The sequence below is a fragment of the Cenococcum geophilum genome, assembly GCF_001692895.1.
Source record: "Cenococcum geophilum 1.58 unplaced genomic scaffold K441scaffold_50, whole genome shotgun sequence".
Taxonomy (NCBI): domain Eukaryota; kingdom Fungi; phylum Ascomycota; class Dothideomycetes; order Gloniales; family Gloniaceae; genus Cenococcum; species Cenococcum geophilum.
In genome coordinates this window covers 699503-722176 of record NW_027137608.1, presented here as the reverse complement: position 1 = coordinate 722176, position 22674 = coordinate 699503, and the positions used below count along the sequence as shown (strand labels likewise).

The window sequence follows — 22674 nt, the reverse complement described above, 5'->3', positions numbered from 1 at the left end:
GTTTTATTATAGGTATAGCAATAGCAGAGTAGCCTTAGATAAATCGTTAGTAGAAGTTCGCAAAGCTAAGAAATTATTATAGTTCTTTAATTAATGTCGGGTCCTTCTATTCCTATAAGGCCTATATTTTCTTAGGGTCTATAGTTATACCATTAGTCGAGATAATTAAGCCAAGGTATTTTGTTTTAGTAGAGTAGAACTCAAACTTATTAATATTAATCTAAAGTCCAGCATTACCGAGTCTTTAGATGACTTTATTTATATACTTAGTATACTCGGCGCGTGTTTTAGAAAAGACAAGGACGTTATTAAGGTAAGCAGTATAGTAGTCGTTAAGGGCGTTATATAGAATATAGTTAATATAGTTCTAAAACGTAGCGGGTATATTATAGAGGCTAAATAGTATAACTAGCATCTTATAAAGTCCAAACCGGGTAATAAATACTATAAGCCACTTATAGCCCTCCGCAATCCGGATCTAGTTAAACGCAGTAATTATATTAAGTTTAGTAAAGTACTTAGCGCCATAAAGTGCGTTAAGTATCTCGCGGATTAGTGGCAGTAGGTATCAATTCTTAATAGTAACTATGTTTAGGCCTTGGTAGTCATAGTAGATTTATATACCGCCGCCAGGCTTAGCAGCAAGGAGGAGTAGTACGGCAGCTAGTAAGGTCAATTCGCGGATAAAACCCTTATCTAGCATCTTATTAATCCACTTCTTTACACACCTAAGTTTAGTAGGTAAGAGTAGTCTATTTTTATAGTACGGGGCCTAGTTTCCGGGGGTGATCTTAATTTTATAGTCCCATAGTTGGTAAGGGGGCAGCTTATCTACGTTCTTANGGAGGAAGTGCTTAATATATTTACTAAACTCCTTTAATAGGCGTTATAGAATATCTTCGCGGGTTAATCCTGGTTTACCTTTTAGGAATTTTTTAATATTGGTGTTAACTATTTTCCGACGTAAAAGCTCGGGTTTGGTTTTTAGATTTGTCTTAAGGAAGTTATAGAAATAGGGGGGGAGCGCTTTACGGGCTTCCTTTATCATATAGTCGCCTTCTACTAGCCAGTAGAAAGACCTTTCTAATAGGTTCGGTACTTCTATTAGGCCTATAGGCAGCTCTTTAAGCAGCTATTAGTGCTTATCTTATTTAACTAGTTCTACCAACTCCGCTATATAGATCCTTATTACCTTTATATCTTTTTATTTACAGAACTGGGTAAAATTAACAGCACGGGTATATTTAATATCGTCTAGGTTAGGGTGTATCTAGCTCTCCGGTGCTACAGCTAGGCTAGCACGGCTTAGTTAGCCTAAGGGGGCGGAAATAAGGCGGTGGCCCTATACGGTACGCGCAGGAAACAGGTATAAGGTTAGGCGTTATAGTGGCACAGTTTCTATTATCCAGGTCTCAGTAGTTCTATAGCCAGTTCTTACTATAACGCGAGCTATAGTATATGTATATAGTATATGGCTTAGTTCTAGGTATTAGGCTAGGCGGCTAGGGTTTAAATAGTGCCTAGGTTAGGGTTGGTTTCTTAGTAGTGGCGGCGCAAAGCAGACCTTCTTCCTTAGTCTTAGCAGGGCTAGCTAGCCCATTATTTTGGTCTTAAGTGCTAGGTTAGTCCAGTCTTCCACTATCTCGTTTCTTTATAGCTATACGGGCTCCCCTTTATTAGGAACGTCTTCTACTATTAGGGCTTTATATATAGTCCTAGGCACTAGGCTTAGTAGTACTAAGTGTCTATATAGGGCGTCCCTGCTAACGTCAGCTATCCCCTATAGGAGGTAGTACCTAGAGCAATAGTCTAAGTTAAAGCGGATCTTAAGTTTCCTAAAGCTAGGACGGGGCTCATGCTTCTAAAGCCAGGGCATACTTAAGATAATTAGGGTAGCAGGCAAGAGTTTGGTAATAAAAAAGAGCATAGCTTTAGTATAGAGGCCAATTAATATTTGGGCGGTAAAGTAGTCCGTAATAAGCAAAGTTAGGATACTATCTATAAGGCGCAGTAGCCTAGGTACTAGCAGCTTCTTAGTTATAACATTATACTTTCTTATAATAGACTCTACGTTAGTAAATGCCATTACGGTACTACCAAAGTCCACTAGGCTTACTATATTAATATAAACTTAGGGGTATAGGTTACGTAATAAGGAGAGTTAGGTTTAAATAAGGATTAATTTCTTATTACTATTTGCTAATCTAAGATTAAGTAGCAGTTTACTAATAGAAAGGACTAATTAATCTAGTAATAGGGACCTAATCTTCTCATCTTCCTCCTTATATAGTTTAAACCCTTAGGTGCGACTTAGTCTAAAGGTCTACCTTTTAACAACTAGGGTATGGGGCTGTCTTAGTAGGGCGGTCTAGTGTCCGTCTAGCTAGCAGTGTTTATCTCTATTTCGGTTGGGGTATAGAAAGATAATACCTCACTAATAACGTGGCCGTGTTCGTATTCGCTAGCACAAAGTCGCCAATACTAGGCGTTATTAACGGGTTAGGCTCCCATATAGGNCATGGTTTAGAGTAACTAAGCCATAGGGTTAAAGGGGGGGAGTCATCCGCCGCGGCCATAATAGGCTCCACGGTCACCGCGTCTATAATAAACTCCACGGTTACTACATCCGCGGTTATTTATTCGCGTCGTTTAATAGGGTGGCATTAGGACTAGGTTTACTGTCTTAGCGGGGTTATAGGCATCCTTCTAGTAGCTAGGCAGGCCACAGGTAAGGCACAGTCTATTATTAACGCGGCGCTTACACTCCGTGTTTAAGATTCTATTAAGGTCTATAGGTTCTCCAGTTACTACTAGGGTCGGGGTTAATATAGGGGCAGGGGCTTAGGCAGGTAGGCGGTAGTTAGCGTTCTTCTTAAGGTTGGCTTGGTGTATATAGTTCGCGAGGTTTTTAGCAAACATATCTATCTACTTACTCCAACCTATATAGTTACTATTATTAATTTTATAGGCCAGTCTAAGTACTAGCTCTTTTATCTTTAAAGAAATAAACTTTCAGAGTAGGTCCACCTTCTATTTATTTATCTTCTTAGCGCGGACTATTAGCTTATTAAGCTCTCCCTTCTAAGACTAGTAATTACGCTCGCCTTAGGGGAAATAGTTAAGCTTATTCTTTGCGACCTAGGTTGTGTTAAGGACCTTATAGTAGGCAGTAAGGTCTTTAAGCATATCTTCCTTAGTAGGCCATTTCCACGCAGATATATTATTTGGGTTCTCGTGCATAAGCTCTAGGCCCTACTTAATAAACTCATAGGCCTTATCCTCTAGCATGTCCGAGATGTAAAGGATCTGGGACTAAACTATATTAAAGTAGTCCTAGTCCCGGTCGAAGACTCCCTTAATCTTAATATACTAGGTCTCAAAATTAGCTTATTATTCTAGCGGGGTACCTTTTCCGCTAAATATTAGTGGGTTTTTAGATCTCCGTTTTTTCTGCTAGGTTACTACCATTATTATAGGGGTTAATTGTTTTAGAACGGTAATAGTCTCTACCTAGGAGTTAATAGTTCCTATCTAGGAAGCGATAAAGGCACTAAGGTTTTTATTGGCTTTTTTATTAGCGGTGTTTGTGTTATACATACACTGTAGTCCTACTTCGATATTGTTAAGGAACTTATTGGTATAGTTAATAAGGGTAAGATAAGCTTTGCTAGGCTTAAAGGTCTTAGGGTACGGTAGGGAGCGGCAGATTGTCCACGCGATATTAGGGTATGTTTCTATAAATAGGTCTACAAAAACGTCGTAGGGGTTCTAGGTTTCGGCTATTTCGGCATTGTTAGTGTCGCCCATCTAGGCGCTAGGTAAAAACTGAGGATTGTTCTAGGACTATGCTAGGGACGTATCGGTTTCAGCAGAGGCGCGCGCAGGTCGCGATTGCTCTGGGGCGGAGGTCAATTGGCTAGGGTACAGGGAATTAGTGATCGCGACGGGGCGCAAATTAAAGATACCACAAACTGTCACAGTGCTGCAATAAAGTAGACTGAATAACTACATTGTGGTATGAAGAGGGGAAGAAGGTGGAAAGGGGGTATTGTATATAAATAGTAGGGCCGGCCGCCAAGTCGCTAGTGGTGGGCCAGCCAACAGTAGGGAACAGTACGAGACAGTATGAAACAGTATGCGTCAGGTCAGTGCCGTGACACTAGGTATATAGATAAGGGGTACACTTGGCAGAGGCACGTGTAGAGGCTATCGGGAATATAGCGGGGACCCGATGCAGAGCTTCGTGTAGAGCCTCCGTATGTCGCGCAAAGCCTCGTGCAGAGCCTCTGTACGTAGAGCTTCGTGTAGAGCTTCGTGCAGAGCTTCGTGTAGAGCCTCCGTATGTAGAGCTTCGCGCAAAGCCTCGTGCAGAGCCTCTGTACGTAGAGCTTCGTGTAGAGCCTTGTGTAGAGCTTCGTGCAGAGCTTCGTGTAGAGCCTTATGCAGAGCCTTGTGCAAAGCTTCGTGTAGAGCTTCGTGTAGAGCCTCGCGCAAAGCTTCGTGCAGAGCTTTGTGTAGAGCTTCGTGTAGAGCTTCGTGCAGAGCTTCCGTGTAGAGCTTCGTGCAGAGCCTCGTGTAGAGCTTCGTGCAGAGCCTCGTACAGAGCCTCTGTACGCAGAGCTTCGTATAGAGCCTCGGTGTAGAGCCTCGTGCAAAGCTTTGTGCAGAGCTTCGTGTAGAGCTTCGTGCAGAGCTTCGTGTAGAGCCTCATGCAGAGCCTTGTGCAAAGCTTCGTGTAGAGCTTCGTGTAGAGCCTCGCGCAAAGCTTCGTGCAGAGCTTTGTGTAGAGCTTCGTGTAGAGCTTCGTGTAGAGCTTATGCAAAGCTTCGTGCAGAGCTTCGTGTAGAGCTTCGTGCAGAGCCTCGTGTAGAGCTTCGTGTAGAGCTTTATGCAGAGCTTCGTGTAGAGCTTCGTATAGAGCTTCGTGTAGAGCTTCGTGTAGAGCTTCGTGTAGAGCTTCGTGTAGAGCTTCGTGTAGAGCTTCGTGTAGAGCTTCGTGTAGAGCCTCGTGTAGAGCTTCGTGCAAAGCTTCGTGTAGAGCTTCGTGCAAAGCTTCGTGTAGAGCTTCGTGGCAGAGCCTCGTGTAGAGCTTCGTGCAAAAGCTTCGTGTAGAGCTTCGTGCAGAGCCTCGTGTAGAGCTTCGTGCAGAGCCTCGTACAGAGCCTCTATACGCAGAGCTTCGTATAGAGCTTCGTGCAGAGCTTCGTGCAGAGCTTCGTGTAGAGCTTTGTGCAGAGCCTCGTGCAGAGCTTCGTGCAGAGCTTCGTGCAGAGCTTCGTGTAGGCTTTGTGCAGAGCTTCGTGCAGAGCTTTGTGTAGAGCTTCGTGTAGAGCTTTATAGTATTTTTGTTGCGTTTTTGTTGCAGCCGAAAATTAGGGTCTACTTAAGTCGCAATTTGCGGNGATTTANATGGGTAGCCTATGTATTTGTAGCAAATCGCCGCAAGTTGCCGCAAATCGCTAAAATCGCGACTTACGCAGGTTTTGCAGACCCCGATTTTCGCTTGCGACAACGTGCCCAAAAAAAAAATTCCTGATGCTACTGGTACAGTTAAAGATATTATATAAAAGGGACACGCGGATATTAAAAAGGATCAGCCTTAGTCACTACTAATTACAGTAGATAGGTATAACGGACCTGCCCTATTCACTCGGCAGGATAGTAAGAAAGTTATCCCTATATTTTCCGTACTTTATAAGTAGGAGGGTATAAGAGGCTCTTACTTACGGCGTTAATTTATAATTACTTTGGCTTTTGCTTTTACTGTATATAAAAGCTAGGGCCTAACACTTAACTAGGTGGTTCTAAATATTAAGGAAAAGAATAAAATAGCTGGGCTAACCTATATAGCAATCTCACGAGTTAAGAAGCTTTTAGGGCTTATATTTAAACGTAGGTTCGATATAAAACAATTTTAGTTATCTATAAGTAAGACTAAAGAGGTATAATAAGAAGATTTTGCATAGAGGTAGCAGCAACTACTTATAAACGACTTTTCCTAATTAGGAAATTATATACTGGCTCGGAGGTAAGCAAAGAATACGGCATTCGTCTTAGTTTCCTACCTTTTAAATAGCTTAACCGCGAAATCTAATTTTCTAAATTTTAACCCCCCTATCCGTCTTACCTTCTTACTACTTCTGGAGCTATTAGATATACATATAATGGTATATAGGGAGAATTAGCAGTATTACCGGATCAATATTGCTACTATCTGTAGCGTTGATCGATTTTTGGTATTTTTTAAATTTTTTTAAAGGGCGGAAATGTCGCTTATATAAGGAGCTACATAACCTCCAAGAATACATACTACTTGGGACCGCATATTAGCAGCCACGACTTCTTTACACTATAGTTAAGATTTTATATATACCGCACCTAAAGCTACTTAAAATAAATATTACCTATAGATCTGCCGATTTATAAATTAAAAATTAGACGTAGTTAGAGCTATTAGTAGGGGTTATTAATTGCGCTTCCTATAATAAAATCCAACTGATAAACGAACTAACGAATTAAATTAAAAGTTTGGAATGTCTAAATAAGGTTCTGCTAAGACGCTAGCTGGACCCTAACCTAGACCCTTCCTAACCTATTAAATTCTAAAAATAATAACCTTTACTAAATTAAAAATCAACCTTATCCTTAACAAGCCATCCGATTAGATTTAATAGTTCTTTATTATCTAAGATATAGCCAAAACTAACGAGATATAGTAGTATATCAACCTATCTAAAAAGAAAGACGATCTTCTAAAGCTAGAACTACTAAGTTGGCTTACACTAAGGGACATACTACCTACGGCTACATTAATAGCAAAGCTAGACCTAAATCAGCTTACTGCCTATAACTAGCTCTACGCCAAATATAAGGACGATCTACGCGTATACCAGAAGCAAAAACAGGCTATAAACGATATTAACAACTACATCGTTCGCACCACATCAGTAGCCTACCTTTCACTCATTAACAGCCTTAGTAGTCGGTTACATTAAATATTTAAGGCGTCTCTACTACTGCAGTAGCCACTGCAGTGACAGAGACACTCCGTATTTTAGTAAGCAATCAAGCCCATCTTGTACGAGAATCTCGTGCTTATTAGTACTTACTAAATCACGTGCTCGTAGGGCCTCCTCCCGTCTATAAATACTCCCTTCTCTATACCTTCCTCTCTTCTTTTCTTCTTCCTTATAAGAGCTAGAGGTGCTCTAATACCCCTCCCTAGTCCCCACTAAGGGATCTATTGGTCGACGTGGCGATATAGACAGCATCTAACGAGGAGATAGGTGAGAGAGGAGATAGGAAGGACGGAGGGGCGTCCGGTAGGTGTCAGTTAAGCAATATTAATGTCTATATTATGGCTGCCTAATCTCCCGTTTATAGGCCTCCTCCCGTCTATAAATACTCCCTCCTTTATACCTTCCTCTCTTCTTCTTTCTTCTTCCTTATAAGAGCTAGAGGCGCTCTAATACCCCTCCCCAGTCTCCACTAAGGGATCTATTAGTCGACATGGCGATATGGACAGCATCGGACGAGGAGACGGGTAAGAGAGGAGACAGGAAGGACGGAGGAACCTCCGGTAGGTGTCAGTCGAGCAACATTAACGGCGGTTTTCGTCACCCAAAAATTGCGTCACGTGACGACAATTGGGAACGGAAGGCGCCTTAACCTTACTACTACTTCTAAATTAAGTAAAAGCTCTATATAGGGGGGTCCTAGGGGGTCTCCCCCTGGAAAACCTTATCTCTATATATATTAATTAAAGTCTATATAATAAAGCTCTAAATTAAAGCTTTGGGTTAATTGATTGGCTTATTACTTATAACCTTGGGTCAAAATTTTCGTTAGGGGGCTAACGATCCGCATGTTTCCCTAAGAGTATCCGTATCTTCTATTAGGATAATTACATCCTAGACTTTTGCCTTAAGTCCTTACTTATACTATACTATAAGCGTCTTATTATTCTATTTAACTTATATACATCAGGAAATTTTTTTTGGGGCTCGTTGTTGCAGTTTGCGGCAGGTGGATATGGTTGATAGCAATTTGCGCAAAACGCACGTTTTGCAACAAAATCGCAGCACCTGATAGCAAATTGCGGCAAAATGCTACCCCTATAAATAAATTACAGCAAAACGCTACCCTATAAATAAATAGCGCGCAAACTGTACAAATTGTAAAAACTGTACGAATTGTACGAATTGTAAAAACTGTACGAATTGTACGAATTATAAAAACTGTACAAATTGTACGAATTGTAAAAACTGTACAAATGCAACTATATAAATTATAATTATATTACATAATAACCAAATTATCACATATTTCCATAGATTTCTGTAGTATACTTTTAAATATATTTATATTATAACTATATAAAATATAGAGCTATCTACTTTGGGCGTCAAGGGGGAAGCCTCTCGCAGAGGCTCTAAATCATCTACCTACCTGCCTGCCTGCCTGCCTACCTGCCTACCTGCCTGCCTACTTGCCTACCTACCTGTCTGTCTGTCCGTCTATAACCTACCCGTCTATGCCTACCTGTCTGTGCCTACCTGTCTATGCCTACCTGTCTATGTCACCTTGATTCGATCGATCGATCGAATCGTTTATCGTGTTCGCTGGCTGGTCGTTCGAACGGTTGTCGTGTGGCTCTGGCGACGGTACGTGTTGCGATTGTACGATTTAAACGGTACGTCTGAGCTTGACTGCACTGCTACGTCTAGCTCTGGCGACGGTCATCACATAGTCCTCTGACGACAGTCGTCGTAACTGGCATTCATGAGCGGTCGTCTAGCTAAAACTGAGCGATACGGTTCATCTGGCCGTCCGGCGGACGGTCGAGCTCTGGCCAGAGTCCTGACTAGAAGTCGATCTAGCTCTGGCGGACCTGTGCTGGTCTATGGCTACCTGTGTACTGATCGTATCCTACGGCTCTGTGGACGAACGGTCTATTCTATGTCCTGGGCTCCGTGCGACGGCTCGTGCGCCTGCGTATCGAGCTGCGTCGTTGCTGGTGTCTGGTCCTATGTTGTAGGGAGGATGTAAGGAAGGGGTAAAAAAATGAGGGTGGTACCTAGGGGTCTATGATAGGGGGGTATCTATACTGTGGCAGAAGGCACGTTGCAGAGGCTAAGTCGGGTGAGAATATTCGGCGACGTCGTCGGTGGACTCGCACACCACCAAGGCCGTTTGTGGAGTCTAGAGGCTTACGATGTATAGGACGACTCCTGTATGCACAGAGACGGTTCGGGCAGCAGAGGCTCGTAGTTAGAGAGGCTTCGTGCGAGAGCCTATCCTAGGTGCCCGAAAAAGGAAGAAGAGTTCTTTATAGGACGTAGTTAGAGCCTTCTGCAGAGCTTCGGAATGCTAGAGCTGTTGAGCTCGTAGAGCTTCTATTAGCTAGAGCTTCTTCGTGTAGAGCTTCATCGTAGAGCTTTGTGCAGAGCTTCGTGTAGAGCTTATATCTTTGTGCAGAGCCTTCGACCGTGCAGAGCCTTTGAGTTCGTGCATAGGAGCTTCGTGCAGAGCCTCGTGCAGAGCCTCTATATGCAGAGCTTTGTGTAGAGCTTTGTGCTTAGTGCAAGCCTCGTGCAAAGCTTCGTGTAGAGGCTTTGTGTAGAGCTTTGTGTAGAGCTTTGTGTAGAGCTTCGTGCAGAGCTTCGTGTAGAGCTTTGTGTAGAGGCTTCGTGCAGAGCTGCTTCGTACAGAGCTTCGTACAGAGCTTCGTGTTAGAGCCTCGTGCAGAGCCTCTGTACGCAGAGCTTTGTGTAGAGCCTCGTGTAGAGCCTCGTACAAAGCTTCGTGTAAAGCTTCGTGCAGAGCTTCGTGTAGAGCTTCGTGTAGAGCCTCTGTACGCAGAGCTTCGTGTAGAGCCTCTGTAACGCAGAGCTTCGTGTTAGAGCATCGTGCAAAAGCTTCGTGTAGAGCTTCGTGTAGAGCTTTGTGTAGAGCTTCGTACAGAGCTTCGTACAGAGCTTCGTGTAGAGCCTCGTGCAGAGCCTCTGTACGCAGAGCTTTGTGTAGAGCCTCGTGTAGAGCCTCGTGCAAAGCTTCGTGTAAAGCTTCGTGCAGAGCTTCGTGCAGAGCTTCGTGCAGAGCTTCGTGTAGAGCTTCGTGTAGAGCTTCGTGTAGAGCTTCGTGTAGAGCTTCGTGTAGAGCTTCGTGTAGAGCTTCGTGTAGAGCTTCGTGTAGAGCTTCGTGCACGAATTCGTGCAGAACTTCGTGTAGAGCCTCGTGCAGAGCCTCTGTACGCAGAGCTTTGTGTAGAGCCTCGTGTAGAGCCTCGTGCAAAGCTTCGTGCAGAGCTTCGTGCAGAGCTTTGTGTAAAGCCTCGTGCAGAGCTTTGTATAGAGCCTCGTGCAGAGCCTCTGCATCAGGAAATTTTTTTTTAGGTACGTTGTTGCAAGCGAAAATCGGGGTCTGCAAAACCTGCGTAATAGAGTATTTGAGGGGGTATTTGAATCTGAGGGGGTATTTGAATTGGCTCGTGCATAGGCTCACCGCCGAGCTCTGATTGGTCAGAATAGCGATTCTGCCACAAACAGGAACATCAAAAAATTCAACTCGATGCTTCCACCTTAATGCTTCCACCTCTCTATATAGCCTCAATTTACACACACCCCATGCCTCCTATACGTCATAGGCCTTCCAAGGAGACTATTATACAGGAAGCTATTACTGCGCACCGAACTGGGCACTATGGAACCCCTATAAGGGCTGCAATATCGCATGGGATCCATCCTGACACCATTCTCAAGCGCATCAACGGAACACGTCAATCCTATAAGGAAGCACATTAATTCTAGCAAAAGTTAAGCCCGGAATTTGAAGCAGCTGTTAAAAAATACTATATAATCCTTATAAAGCATTGCTTTCCTCTTAAGAAGAGCTATATCCGTGAGATTGCCCTAAATGTATATAAAAAGTAGCTCTAAGATGCTGGCTAGGATACTAGCTAGGCATTCCTTAGTGTCTAATAGGTGGATTTATACTTAAAACGCTATTAATCCTTTTAAGTTTAATATACTCGCTATCTTAAAATAGAGAGAGCTACGGTAGATAACGATTTGCTAGTATATAAGAGGTTCTTTAATAAGTTAGAGGCCACCTATATAGAATTTTATATTAAGGCACCTAATTGCTAGAATATAGATGAAACCGGATATTAAATGGGGTACGCGCATGCCTCTAAGAAAGTTGTTCTACGTGGTTCCTCTATATAACCTATTATGCTAGGTAATTGAGAGTAGACGAGCGAGATCGCCTCTATTAATGCTACCAGCGAATTAATTCCTTCCTATTTTATTTTTAAAGGGAAGGTTATTACAACCTATATGGCCTAAGAAGCTCTTAGATTGGTGCTAGACTATTAAATAGTAGTCTCTAATAATGGCTGAAGCGACTAAAGCTATGCATCTAATTGGATAAGGTATTTTAATATATATACCCGCCAAGAGGACTATTAGGTGGATATCCGTAAAGAATAAGAGGCTGCTAGTAAGCTATACGGCTGGAGGCTTTTATTAATGGATGGCTATATATCGCACCTCTCCTTAGACTTTATTTAATACTATAAGGATATAAAAATAGTCCCTTTCTGCCTACCTCCGCATTCTACGCATTATCTTTAGCCTTTAGATTGGTGCCTCTTTAGTATTCTTAAAAAGGCCTATTCTAATAAGGTTAATGAATATATTTTAAGGGGAATTACCGGAATTATATATGCCTACTTCTTAAAAATGTACGGGCAGATTTGAGAGAGAGTATATACTCTAGAGTATATTAAAAAGTCGTTTAAAGCTGCTGGAATTTACCCCCTAGATGCTAAGTGAATACTACGCAAACTACGTAGTGCTTAGGTTGCTAGGAGACCTGCTACTCCTACGCTAAATCCAGTAGAGCCTCTATAGCTCCTTTCGTCGCTAATATACCCTAGAATACCCTCTACTATAAGTAATAGATTACGGTACCGAGTGACTATTTCTTACCCCTCTGCAATACTGGAAATTTGAGAGTTAGCCACTAGGAAGCTCCTAGCTACTATATAGGTCCAATTAGAGGAAATTAGGCTTCTTTAATAGCGTAATAAGGAGTTTACTACTGCCTCTATAGAGGCTAAAAAGAAGAGGGCAGCATAGAACTTAGTACTTATAAAATTACACTATATTTCTACCGCCGAGATCTAGAGAATTTTAGATATAAAGGCCTTAATAGAATATAAGAAATAAGAGGCTAAGGAGCTTTATATAGCCCAGAAGAAGATTAAATAAGAGGTTAATAAGGCTAAGAGGGAGGCCCTTAAACAGAGGAAGGCCGCCCGTAGTAGTAGGGCTTAACTCCAAAAGGTAAAGGACGAATTTATTAGAGAAATGCGTGCATCTAAATAGGCCTATAAAGCTATAGAGAAGAAGCTTAATACAACTATTAGGAAGTACCAGCGAAATCGTACTATGGCGTTAAACTAGGAAATTAAAGAGCTTAAAAACGCCTTAGCTAAGGCTTCTGTTAAGTTTATACGGAAGGAGGCAGCTAATAAGGCTATTAACGAGTGGGAGGATGCATGCGTTCTTATAGCTTTACTCTCTCAGCCTATCCCTTAGCACGTCAGGGTCCGTAGACTAAGTGGCCCGTGCGCGAACACCGGAATCAAGACTACGCGTGCTCTATATAGAATTCAACCATTAATTATACCACCACCATGCCTTGCAATCATGCTAGAATTGATGCAGATCTTATTCAGAAGACTCAATATAACGTTCCCCCAAATAAGACGGCGAAAACCCCTCCCCCTAAGCCGTGGCCGTTGCCCGAATTCGAACCTCTCCATATTAACAATTAGGACTACCATAGCTCACCAAACCTCCCATATTGCGTTAATCCACACGATCCTTTCAAGTTATTCAATCTATTCTTTACAGAGGAGGTTATGGATAAGCTTATAGAGTGGACAAATAAGCACGCGGAGCTCTACCCGTTAGATAAGGAAATAGAATACCCACGCGCATAGCAGCCGACATATAAGGAGGAACTCTACGCGTACTTTAGTGTGCTTATTTATATAGGAATCACTATAGAATTATGCATTAAGGACTACTAGAAGGATTTAAACACGCATAGCACGGAGTATATTGTTAAAGAGTACATTTCAGTTATCTAATTTTAGCAGCTTAATTGCCACTTTTGGGCCTTACTACCGTGGCCTAAAACCAATAAATTACCTAAAATTATATTCAATAGAGTTACGGAGCTTGCTAAGTATATTCGGCTCACTTATAGGAAGCTCTACACGCCTGGAACCTACCTTGCCGTTAATAAGACGATTTAGCGCTTTACGGGTCATACACCTAAAATTGTTAATATCCCATCTAAACCTATACCTAAAGGCTTCAAAATATAGGTTCTGGCGAACGACGGCTATATATTAGACTTTATATAGCACGCTAAAGGTAATAAGAAAGGCCCAATTGATTTAGATATATCTTTTATTAATAAAGGCTTTTTAAAGACGCAGGCAGTAGTCCTTAATTTCCTCCTTTAAAAAGACACCGAAATAGAAGAACGCCTCTACCCACCTAGAAAGCACGTTATTTAGCTTAATAATCTATTTATAAGCGTTAAGCTTCTTATATGACTACGAGGCCTTAGTATTAGAGGCGTAGGAACCGTTCGGACAACTAAAACAAAGCGCGAGGAACAGGGGGACCTTAAAGGCGATATTAAGGTGGTTACAACTATAAAAGGAAAGGAGAAGAAAAAGAAGGTGCCTACTAAGCAAATTAACCAGAGGCTCGCAGACCTCAAATTAACCCACGCGGCTCAAATTCCATGGGGAGAATTGTATGGCGTGCTTTCTAAAGACGGCCTGGTAATAGAATTTGCTTAGAAGGACGCTAATATAGTGCTTTTTATAAGTACTGTTGACGACAGTAAGTTAAACACCTTAACAATAAGGCTTAAAATCTAATGACGTTATATATCGCTAGGTCGCTATACAAAAGTTACTATACGGAAACGTCCTCCCCTTACTACTAGCGGTGCCAAACAGACTTGGAAGGTCTTTGGCGATAAAGATAAGAAGGAATTGCCTATTCCTACCTTCATTTTCTACTACTGTCGACCTGAGTCGGGTGTCATGCCGCCGACTCAGTTACCTACCCCTTGACTCGGTCACCGACTCAGTCACCGACTCCCTATAACGTACCCCCCCCCCTGTACCTGCATCTACCTTATGTATATATAGCCTCTTTTTCTTCATAGATCAATCGACACACGAGTTCTTCTTTTCTCACAATCGGTGCACGGACTTCCGATTGACAACTACAATTACTATATATACGGGGTGGATATTGCAGATTAACGATGCTTATATTTTACAACGCAGAGGACCCACGTACGGACCTAGAAACCTCTATTTCACTTCCTAATTAATACAGTTATTAACAACTGCTTCCTACTGTCTTCCTACACTCCTACCAATCGCCAAGTAAGCTATAAAGACGGCCATAAGCAATTTCAAATTGACCTCCGCAACACATTATTTAAACGCTTGATTTGTAAGCGAAAGGCACCTATACACAAACATCTTCCTTAACGTTCTACGGATGATATTATATGGGTTCCTACAGCGCAGCATAAGCTGATTAAGCTGTTTACCAAGGATATCAATTGCTTAGCTTGCATAGAGGGTGGCAGACATACTTAGGTGAAGCGTATAGGTGGTAGGAAGTCTCTATTAGAGCTTTCACCAAATACTATAAGGAAACCTCGCGATAGTAAGGAATGGGAGAGGCGTGGGCGTGCTCCAAGGACTTATTTTGGCTGCAGTATCTGCAAAATACCGTTCTGTAGAAATAATGACTGCTAGAGGCCTTATATTAAGCGACTCGACTCTAAAGATTAAGCTTATATATTAATATAATATGAAATCAAAAGCTTCGTATTTCTGAGTACGGGCATCAGATTCAGCTAATCTAATTGGCTGGCCCTTATCGATAACCTACGGACCCGAATTAACGTGCTAAGGGATATAGGAGGTAATTGACGTCGATAAGGACAAGCTAGATAATAAGGAATATGACGAGGAAGCAGAGTTTGATGAGTATATAGAGGGTGTAATTTAAGTGAATGTAATTGATATATGGCAATAAGAATTAAGTGCATGTAGTAGAATGCTGTTTGTATACGATTTTCCTCACAAACGGCATTCTCCGTCATTTTTGATGTTCCTCGCTTACGTATGCACGAGCCAATTCAAATACCCCCTCAGATTCAAATACCCCCTCAAATACTCTAGATAGGGCAGGCGCGTGCATAGGTAGCCTATGTGTTTGTAGCAAATTGCTGCAAATCGCCGCAAATTGCCAAAATTGCGACTTACGCAGGTTTTGCAGACCCCGATTTTCGTTTGCAACAACGCGCCCAAAAAAAAAATCCTGATGTAGCTAATATCTAAAACTATATTGTATACTTAATTATTAAAGTCCTTTATACTAGGTTCTAAAGCTTTCTTTCCGCTATAGTAATTACCTCTAGGTCTTTAAATATTTATATTAGGCGTTTTGCAAATCCGTTCTAACTTAAGAATATATATTATACCTCCGTAAAATAAGGTTTAAACTACTTAAGTACTTTTCCTGTTAAGAATAGTTCTATATAAGCGATTTAATCTATAGGCGTTCCTAGTTTTACTTCTTCTTATATAACCTTAAAGTGTATTTACATAAGGAATCCCTTAAATTTTAACTTCTCCCCTAAGAATTGCTTTATTAAAGGTAACTTAACCTTAACTACTTTAATTCCATTAACCCTTTCTTTAAATATCCTATTATTGTCTATTAATTAACTAACTATTTCCTATAGCTATCTAATAGTAACTAGTTAAAAGTTAGTACCTACTATACTAGTGTTATTACCTAATCTTAAAGTAGTTACCTCCGTTAATAGTGTCGTGGCTACTACTTTTAGTAATATATTATTTAACTTCTTTTATTATAACCTTAGTAGTAAATATATAATAAAGCCTTATAGGAAATACTATAGTAAACTTGTTAATAGGCTAGGTATATAAGTATAAAATAATTAATAACGTAAATTTAACTAGTAGAGTAGTTGCCTAATAGATTAACTCTAATTATATTCTAAGATTTACTATAAAGAAGAGAAACTATTTATAGAGACCGTGTGTCCTTAAATATATAACTCCTCCCTATAGTAAAGGGTTTAGTACGTTAGTATATTAGTACGTTAGTATATCGCGTTTCTACGTTCCGAACTTATAACGTAACTAGCTATATAACTCGGCTACCCTTTATCCTATGGCTCGATCGGTTCTAGCGCCTCCTATACTATCTCAACTAACCCGTTCATGTCCATTCTTAGTAGTCGCACTACTGCCGATATAAGGTCCGTAACAACTTCGCTTTATATAACGTATAACTTTTTTTAGATCTTTAAGAGGGTAATATTAAAAACTTAAGAATATAATATAACGATTTTAAGCGTTCTTTCTTTAATAGATATTTTATAAGGTATTTTAAGCAGAATCTTATAAGAATTTTCTTTACTTTTAAGAGTTTTTTTTAACGTTATATAATAGGAACACTATAAGAACAATAGCTACTTTAGTAAAAGGATTTAAATTAGATAGAAAGTGTTTAATAAATACTACTTAAAGTCTAATAAATCCCCGTTATATACTACGGCAATTACTCTTTATCCTAAACGTTATATAAGGTATATCTAAGTAAATTAAGAAAAAAAGTGGTAGAGAGCTATACTTAAAAAGGTTAAAGGACTTTAGGAGAATTATTAATTATAAGCTCTTAGGCCTAAAACTCTTTCTACTTAGCTATTAGTTTTACTATATAGGCAAGCCTCTACTAAATAAGAATTAAATTTATATAATTAGATTATTAAGGATCTTAATAAGTTTACTTAGCCTTAAAGCCAGGGCAAGTATAATAACTATATTACTAATCCTCTAAGTTAGATTAGAAAGCTTTCTACTCTTAAATAGTAGTGCTAAGAGTGTGGATTTTCATTAGATCAATGGTTAGCGTAAGTGCTCGAGGATTTCCAGGATTTGTTGTTTCCCTTAATACCTTGGATAGCCATGACCGTATAGCTTATTATAATGTATTTATATGAGATTTTATATTGTACTTGATCCTGGCTTTGCTCAGCATTCACTCAGATCCTAGCCTTCCGCAGACTTCACGTATAATGAAGGTGTGCTTGGTTATAGACTTGCCACCGCGATGAGTAGGATTTACACGAAGCAGCAATTCCATACTCTTTAGCATTTCCAGCCCTCTCACACCACCAATACATCCATCTTCATCGTCCCCTGTCCCTTCGACGAACTAGGCGGCAGATTCTCATCCCTCGTGCCCCACTCACTCTCCGTCGGCCCCAACACCAACTCCAGCGTCCCGCCTTCCAAGAAAAATCTATGCTGCAGCCAATTCCGTGTATATGGTACCCCATCCAGCGTCGCATTCTGTACAAATACATTCTTCCCCTCAGGATCAAAATTCACATTCCTAATAGTCGCCTTTTTGCCCGTCTGCCGATTCGTGATAGCCACAGACTTGAAGAACGGCGGCGTGATGAAATAAACGTCCTGCCCTGGGTTCGGGAATATACCGAGCAGCGTGAGTGCCGCAAATGAGCCCATGGCGCCGCTGTCGTCGTTCCCGGGGATGCCGGCCAGTGTGTCGTTGAACTGGGACGGGATGTAGAAGCGGGTGCGGGCGGCGGAGAGACCTGGCCGGCCGGCGTAGTGGTACAGGAAGACGTTGAGGAAGGCCTGCTCGTCGCCGATGTAGAGCAGGCCGCTTTCGTGCAGGTAGTCGAGGCGCTTGACGAAGGCCTGGGGACCACCGAGCGTTGTGATTAAAGAGGACATGTCGCCCGGGGCGAAGAATGTGTACATCCAGCTGCTGCCTTCGTAGGTTTCGTGCCCGTCGGGGTTGAGGTAGCAGGATGTGAAGTTGAGGAGTGGAGAGCAGAAGATTGGGTCTTGGTAGCCCCAGGTTTGGTTTAAGAATTTGGGTTGTAAGAAGCCAATGAACCCTGTGTCGGTGCCGTTGATGAGCGAGGTCTGGTCGGGTTTGAACATATTCTTCCAGTTGCTGGAGCGCCGTGTGTACTTTTCGTAATCGGCCGTCTTTCCTAAGCCCTTGGCCATCTCCGCAATGCAGAAGTCGTCATAAGCATATTCCACTGTACGGGATATGCTGCGGGTCCTGAGGCCGGACCCGTCAGGGTCATAGTCGTCCGTAGGGATATATCCAAGAGATTTCCAACTCTGTAGACCACCGCGTCCTTCCACGCCCCAGTTTAAGGGCTCGACTTCAGCATCAGAAACGACAGCTTCGTAAGCTTTGTTCCAATCCACACCTGCAGTAATATTCTTCAGGTAAGAGTCTGCCAAGACAATATCTGCATTCGAGCCACCCTGCGTAAAGCCTTTGCATAGCGACATCCGACAGTCAGGAAGCTTTCCTTCATGGACGTAGATGTCAATCAAGCTTCGCACCATCAAAGTCTGAGACTGTGGATCCAGCAGCGTAATCAGCTGGTGAATGCTGCGGAATGAGTCCCAGATGCAGTAGTACGAGTCGTAGTACGGCTCCGCACTGTCCCACAGCGGATTTTCACCGGTGTAATCTTGAGGGCTGATCATGCTGCGGTATACACCGCTCCAGAATACCGTTTGAAGCTCGTCACTTGCTCCTCCAGCCTCAATCTCAAGCACGCTGAGTTTGTCTCTCCATGCAGCTTCGGCAGATCTGAGCGTGCCGTGGAAATCGAAATCGGGGATTTCTCTCTCTGCATTTGCACATGCTTGCGCGACATTTTTAAAGCTGACTCCAACACGGGCGAGGATTTGGCCGTTCGAGGTGGGCGCATGGAATCTTGTCCACGCTCCTGCAGGCAGAATTTGAGGCGAGTTGTTCACTCCGTCCGCTTTAACCACGAGAGATCTGCCCGCTCCAGCGCGGTTATTACTGAACAACCCAGTATCACGAACAGTTGCTCCAGAGATATCGGCGCAGAAGTGCAGGTCATAAGCCCCAATCCCAAAGCTAGGACTGAACGTGCCATTGCCGGTAATTCTACCAGTGACCGGATCCACACTAACTGCGCCACTGCTTCTTGAATTCGGGAGATCTGCTAAATCGGCCAAAATAAGCGGACTGAGAGGCGTATTGGGTTCCAGCGGTATTTCTGGGAATGTGAATCTGTAGAGAGCAGTATGATTTGAAACTGTCATCTCGGCGCGTACTGTCGTATTTAATGTGATTGCAAAATACCCGGGATGTGCTTCCACTGTGCCATTAATCCGTCCGGTAGCTCGATCAGCTTGGGTGAACTTGCAGTTATTGATGATGTCTCCGGGACAGCCTGTTTGTGGAAAGATGGGAAAGTTCCCTAGGGAAGGAGACTAGGTATTTTTTAAACTTAGGACTATGTGTATCTGGAAAGAAATGTAGAGGATGGGCGGGCTGGCAGAAGGGTGGGATTAGAAGTAACGCTCAACAATGCTCAGAAAAACTCACTCCACCAGTTCCAGAATCATGCATATGAGAAAACCCAGTAATGGCACTGCCATCGGAGGCAAAGCCGCCTTGGTTTTCACCATTGACATCTGCCACGGCTTTTGCCATGCCTGTGGATCAACTGTAAGTGAAGTCCCACAGAATATCAGACAAACACCTACCGAACGGCAGCGTTGCTCCAGGAAATACGTGACCTGGCCACCATTAGCATATACATTATTTAATAGTTGTGTTCCTGAACTCACCGCCATTGACCGTCCCTATGAGAGGATTCACGTAGTCAAATCCTCTGGACTGATTTAGAGCTTGCGATGTGAGTAGAAATAGAGGCAAAGGATAGGCCGACAGCGACAGACTCTGGAGGGGTTTCATGCTGGGTGCTTTTGACACCTGGCTTTATGAAGTTTTGAAAGTAAAGAAGCAGTGATCCTCAAGAACAATTTACAACCCAGCGTCCGACAGATCTATTAGACCCCGCACTCACAAGTCTCGATGCCATATTGGGCAGGTGATAATTGCCTCTTGCTCCTGCACGTGTTGTTCTACGGTGGGCCAGCAGCGTTCGGTATGCCGTATCAAAATTGTTGATGCAACTCTGCAGGGGTGCACGGTTGTGGCTGCGGGGTACTTTTAGCCTGTCCGTCGATCAGAGTCGGCACCGAACTTCAAAGAAAATCTTGAAACGGAAAATTGATATGAGCCGCTAACTTAACATGCCAAGGTCTATTCTAAAAATTCTCAACTGGCTTCGAATATCCGCTCATCCGTATGTAATTCCGAACACCAACACCTGTTTTACCATTTAGAATCTCAACTGCCAATCAATTGGGTCTGAAAACCTTTTACCAACCTCTCCCGGCAATTGCACGGTCTTTTTTAGTGCCCACCCTTTCCCTTCTTTCAATCCTCCCTTCGCCGAGTCCACTGTGCACTTAGCATCAAGCATCTGCCTGTCTAGGACGCTATTCTCTCAATTCAACCCGCTTTTTCTTCATCGATCTTCCTTGAATGATACGATTTTATCCTTTTCGCCCGCATGTGAATACTACACCAACACACATGCTCCTTAGTAGAATTTCGCTCAACTCCATTCTTATACTCTACAAGCATCCTAGCTTGTTCTCCTAGAATGTAACCACGGCGCTCAGCTACAACCCGCAGCACTCCAGCCAGCTCAAGCGCGAGCTGCCAATTGCCCTTATCGCCGATCATGATACCGTACATCAGCTGCCGCAGATCGCACATGTTTTGCTAGTAAGTATGCAGTAGGGCCACCAGTATACCCAAGCGGCTCTTATCTAGCACGAATTGCACTCCTTGACATAGTTCCACGCCTCCGCTTTTAACCTTCGCACCATCGCGGACGGCCCGCCGGTGTCTGAGCTGCTCTTTGTCCCACGCAATGCGATTATGTAGAGACCTTTCTGGATCATTGTATCGTGGGAGGATATTGTGTCCGTGTCTAGGAACTCGCTGTGCGCGAACGGCTTCGGGCGCTCGCAGGAATTGCGCCTGGGCGTCGATTAGGAGAATGGAGGTGAAGACCGCGAAGGGCTTGATTGCACAGCGCCCATTATGCCGATTGAGCGTTTAGTCGTGGAATACTAAGAGGGCGTCAGATGGTGCTGATTTTGGAGCCGAGAGAATGAGCATCGAGATTGTTGGAGTGGAGGTTGGAGTCGCTTGCGTGAGTGTGGGCGTGAGCGATCTGAATTGGGAGAATTGAGCTAAGGGCGCTTCGGATATTAATGACCAGATGGGTTGCCTAGCGGAAGTTGTGTCTGCCTGCAGGTATGACGATGCCACGGTTATCTGGAGTGTACGTCTCGCGCAAATGCGTGAATGGCTGTTCATCGGAGTGGCGGGGGGACTGCCTCAGGAGTGAGAAAAGGGAGTATAATATCCCTTCCAATTGCTAGTTCAGTTGTGTGTTTTCTTCGCGCGTGAAGTCGTGGGATAGAATGGCTGCTTACTAGGTCAGTCCTCCCATCTCGCCAAAAGCAGTGATGGAAGAGGATAGTTGATTAGAAGTTGCGATTCTCTAATAACGGCCTTCCGAAAAGTTCATGTTATAAGCTTGGTGTGAGTTTCTAGAAGAAGATTTGAAGGTAAGGGTTACGGAAGGCGATCACGAAATATCTCCCAAGAGCTCCAAAAATGCTGTGCGCACGCATGGTTTAAATTGAGAAAGACCCTGCTTGCTAGAAGTCCTATCTAAGGTTGAAGACTATATGTAGCTGTCGCCCGGGTGTTGGAAATGGTGTTCTTTGCCATCTTACGCATCCCGCAGGCGCGATCTCGTATGCGGCATCGGTGAGTTACAGAGCAGTTTACGGAAGGGGAATAATTGTGCCTGGGCGACGTGTCGGATGACGCAAGCCCATTGGGTGTTTTTGGTGGGCGATAACGACTTCGTTGTTTCCTCCAGCGCAGCTCTAGCCAAGCCACTCGGCCTAATTCCTCGTCTTGTGGTTTGCGCATTTTCTCGGCAGGACTCGCAAAGTGAGGTCCAATAAAGGTTACTAAAGCATCGCAAAGGATGCGCGAGTCGGGATCAACACTTCCAATTCTTTGCTTCTTCGCGTTGCCGTAGGTGTATGTACGACGTAGTGAGCCTTGTCTGAAGGCGTACGGATATTTCTTTGAGGGGAGCGCTTCATAAAAGAACAAATGGCCGATTCGGTGAGGCGCGGTGCTTGCTTGGCGCAAGTGCTTGGTGCAGCGCGTGTCATGGCCTTGTCCGCATATCCTGTCCATCTTTAATGATACGCCGCTTGTTCTATTGTTTTTTAGGCCATTTCATGGTGCGTGCATCCCGAAGCATTGCCTGAAAAGCTTGAAGGAAAGCTATAAAAGAAAAAGGGATTATGTTGACTTATACTAGACTTACATTGTAGGTATTATACATAGAAATTAGAGTGAAGTCGAGCTACTGTATCTTTATGAGTTTGCCGATCGCCCGGGCCATTTGATCCTAACCCCAGCTCCAGCGCGTCGGAACACCCCTCCATCAATCGAGATCTTTCTGCACGGCTCGTTCTCATGACTGGGCCTGGTTACCTCCGCCTTCGTTCACGCCTTACAATGAGAAGAAAATATTTTAATTTCA

At 43.0% G+C, this 22674-nt stretch overlaps 2 protein-coding genes across 2 annotated transcripts; both read right to left on the bottom strand.

The window, feature by feature from the left end:
- Positions 1 to 17114: 17114 nt before the first annotated feature.
- K441DRAFT_666733 (glycoside hydrolase family 92 protein) lies at positions 17115 to 19989 on the bottom strand. Its single transcript, XM_067649703.1, has 4 exons — positions 19811 to 19989; positions 19727 to 19759; positions 19566 to 19675; positions 17115 to 19450 (listed from the first exon to the last, which is right to left on the bottom strand). The coding sequence occupies exons 1-4, from the start codon at positions 19935 to 19937 to the stop codon at positions 17315 to 17317; spliced, it is 2406 nt and encodes an 801-aa protein (XP_067499572.1). The 5' UTR covers positions 19938 to 19989; the 3' UTR covers positions 17115 to 17314.
- Positions 19990 to 21615: 1626 nt separating this feature from the next.
- Positions 21616 to 22451, bottom strand: K441DRAFT_666730 (uncharacterized protein). Its single transcript, XM_067649702.1, has one exon. The coding sequence runs from the start codon at positions 22320 to 22322 to the stop codon at positions 21780 to 21782; it is 543 nt and encodes a 180-aa protein (XP_067499571.1). The 5' UTR covers positions 22323 to 22451; the 3' UTR covers positions 21616 to 21779.
- Between the last annotated feature and the right edge of the window lie 223 nt (positions 22452 to 22674).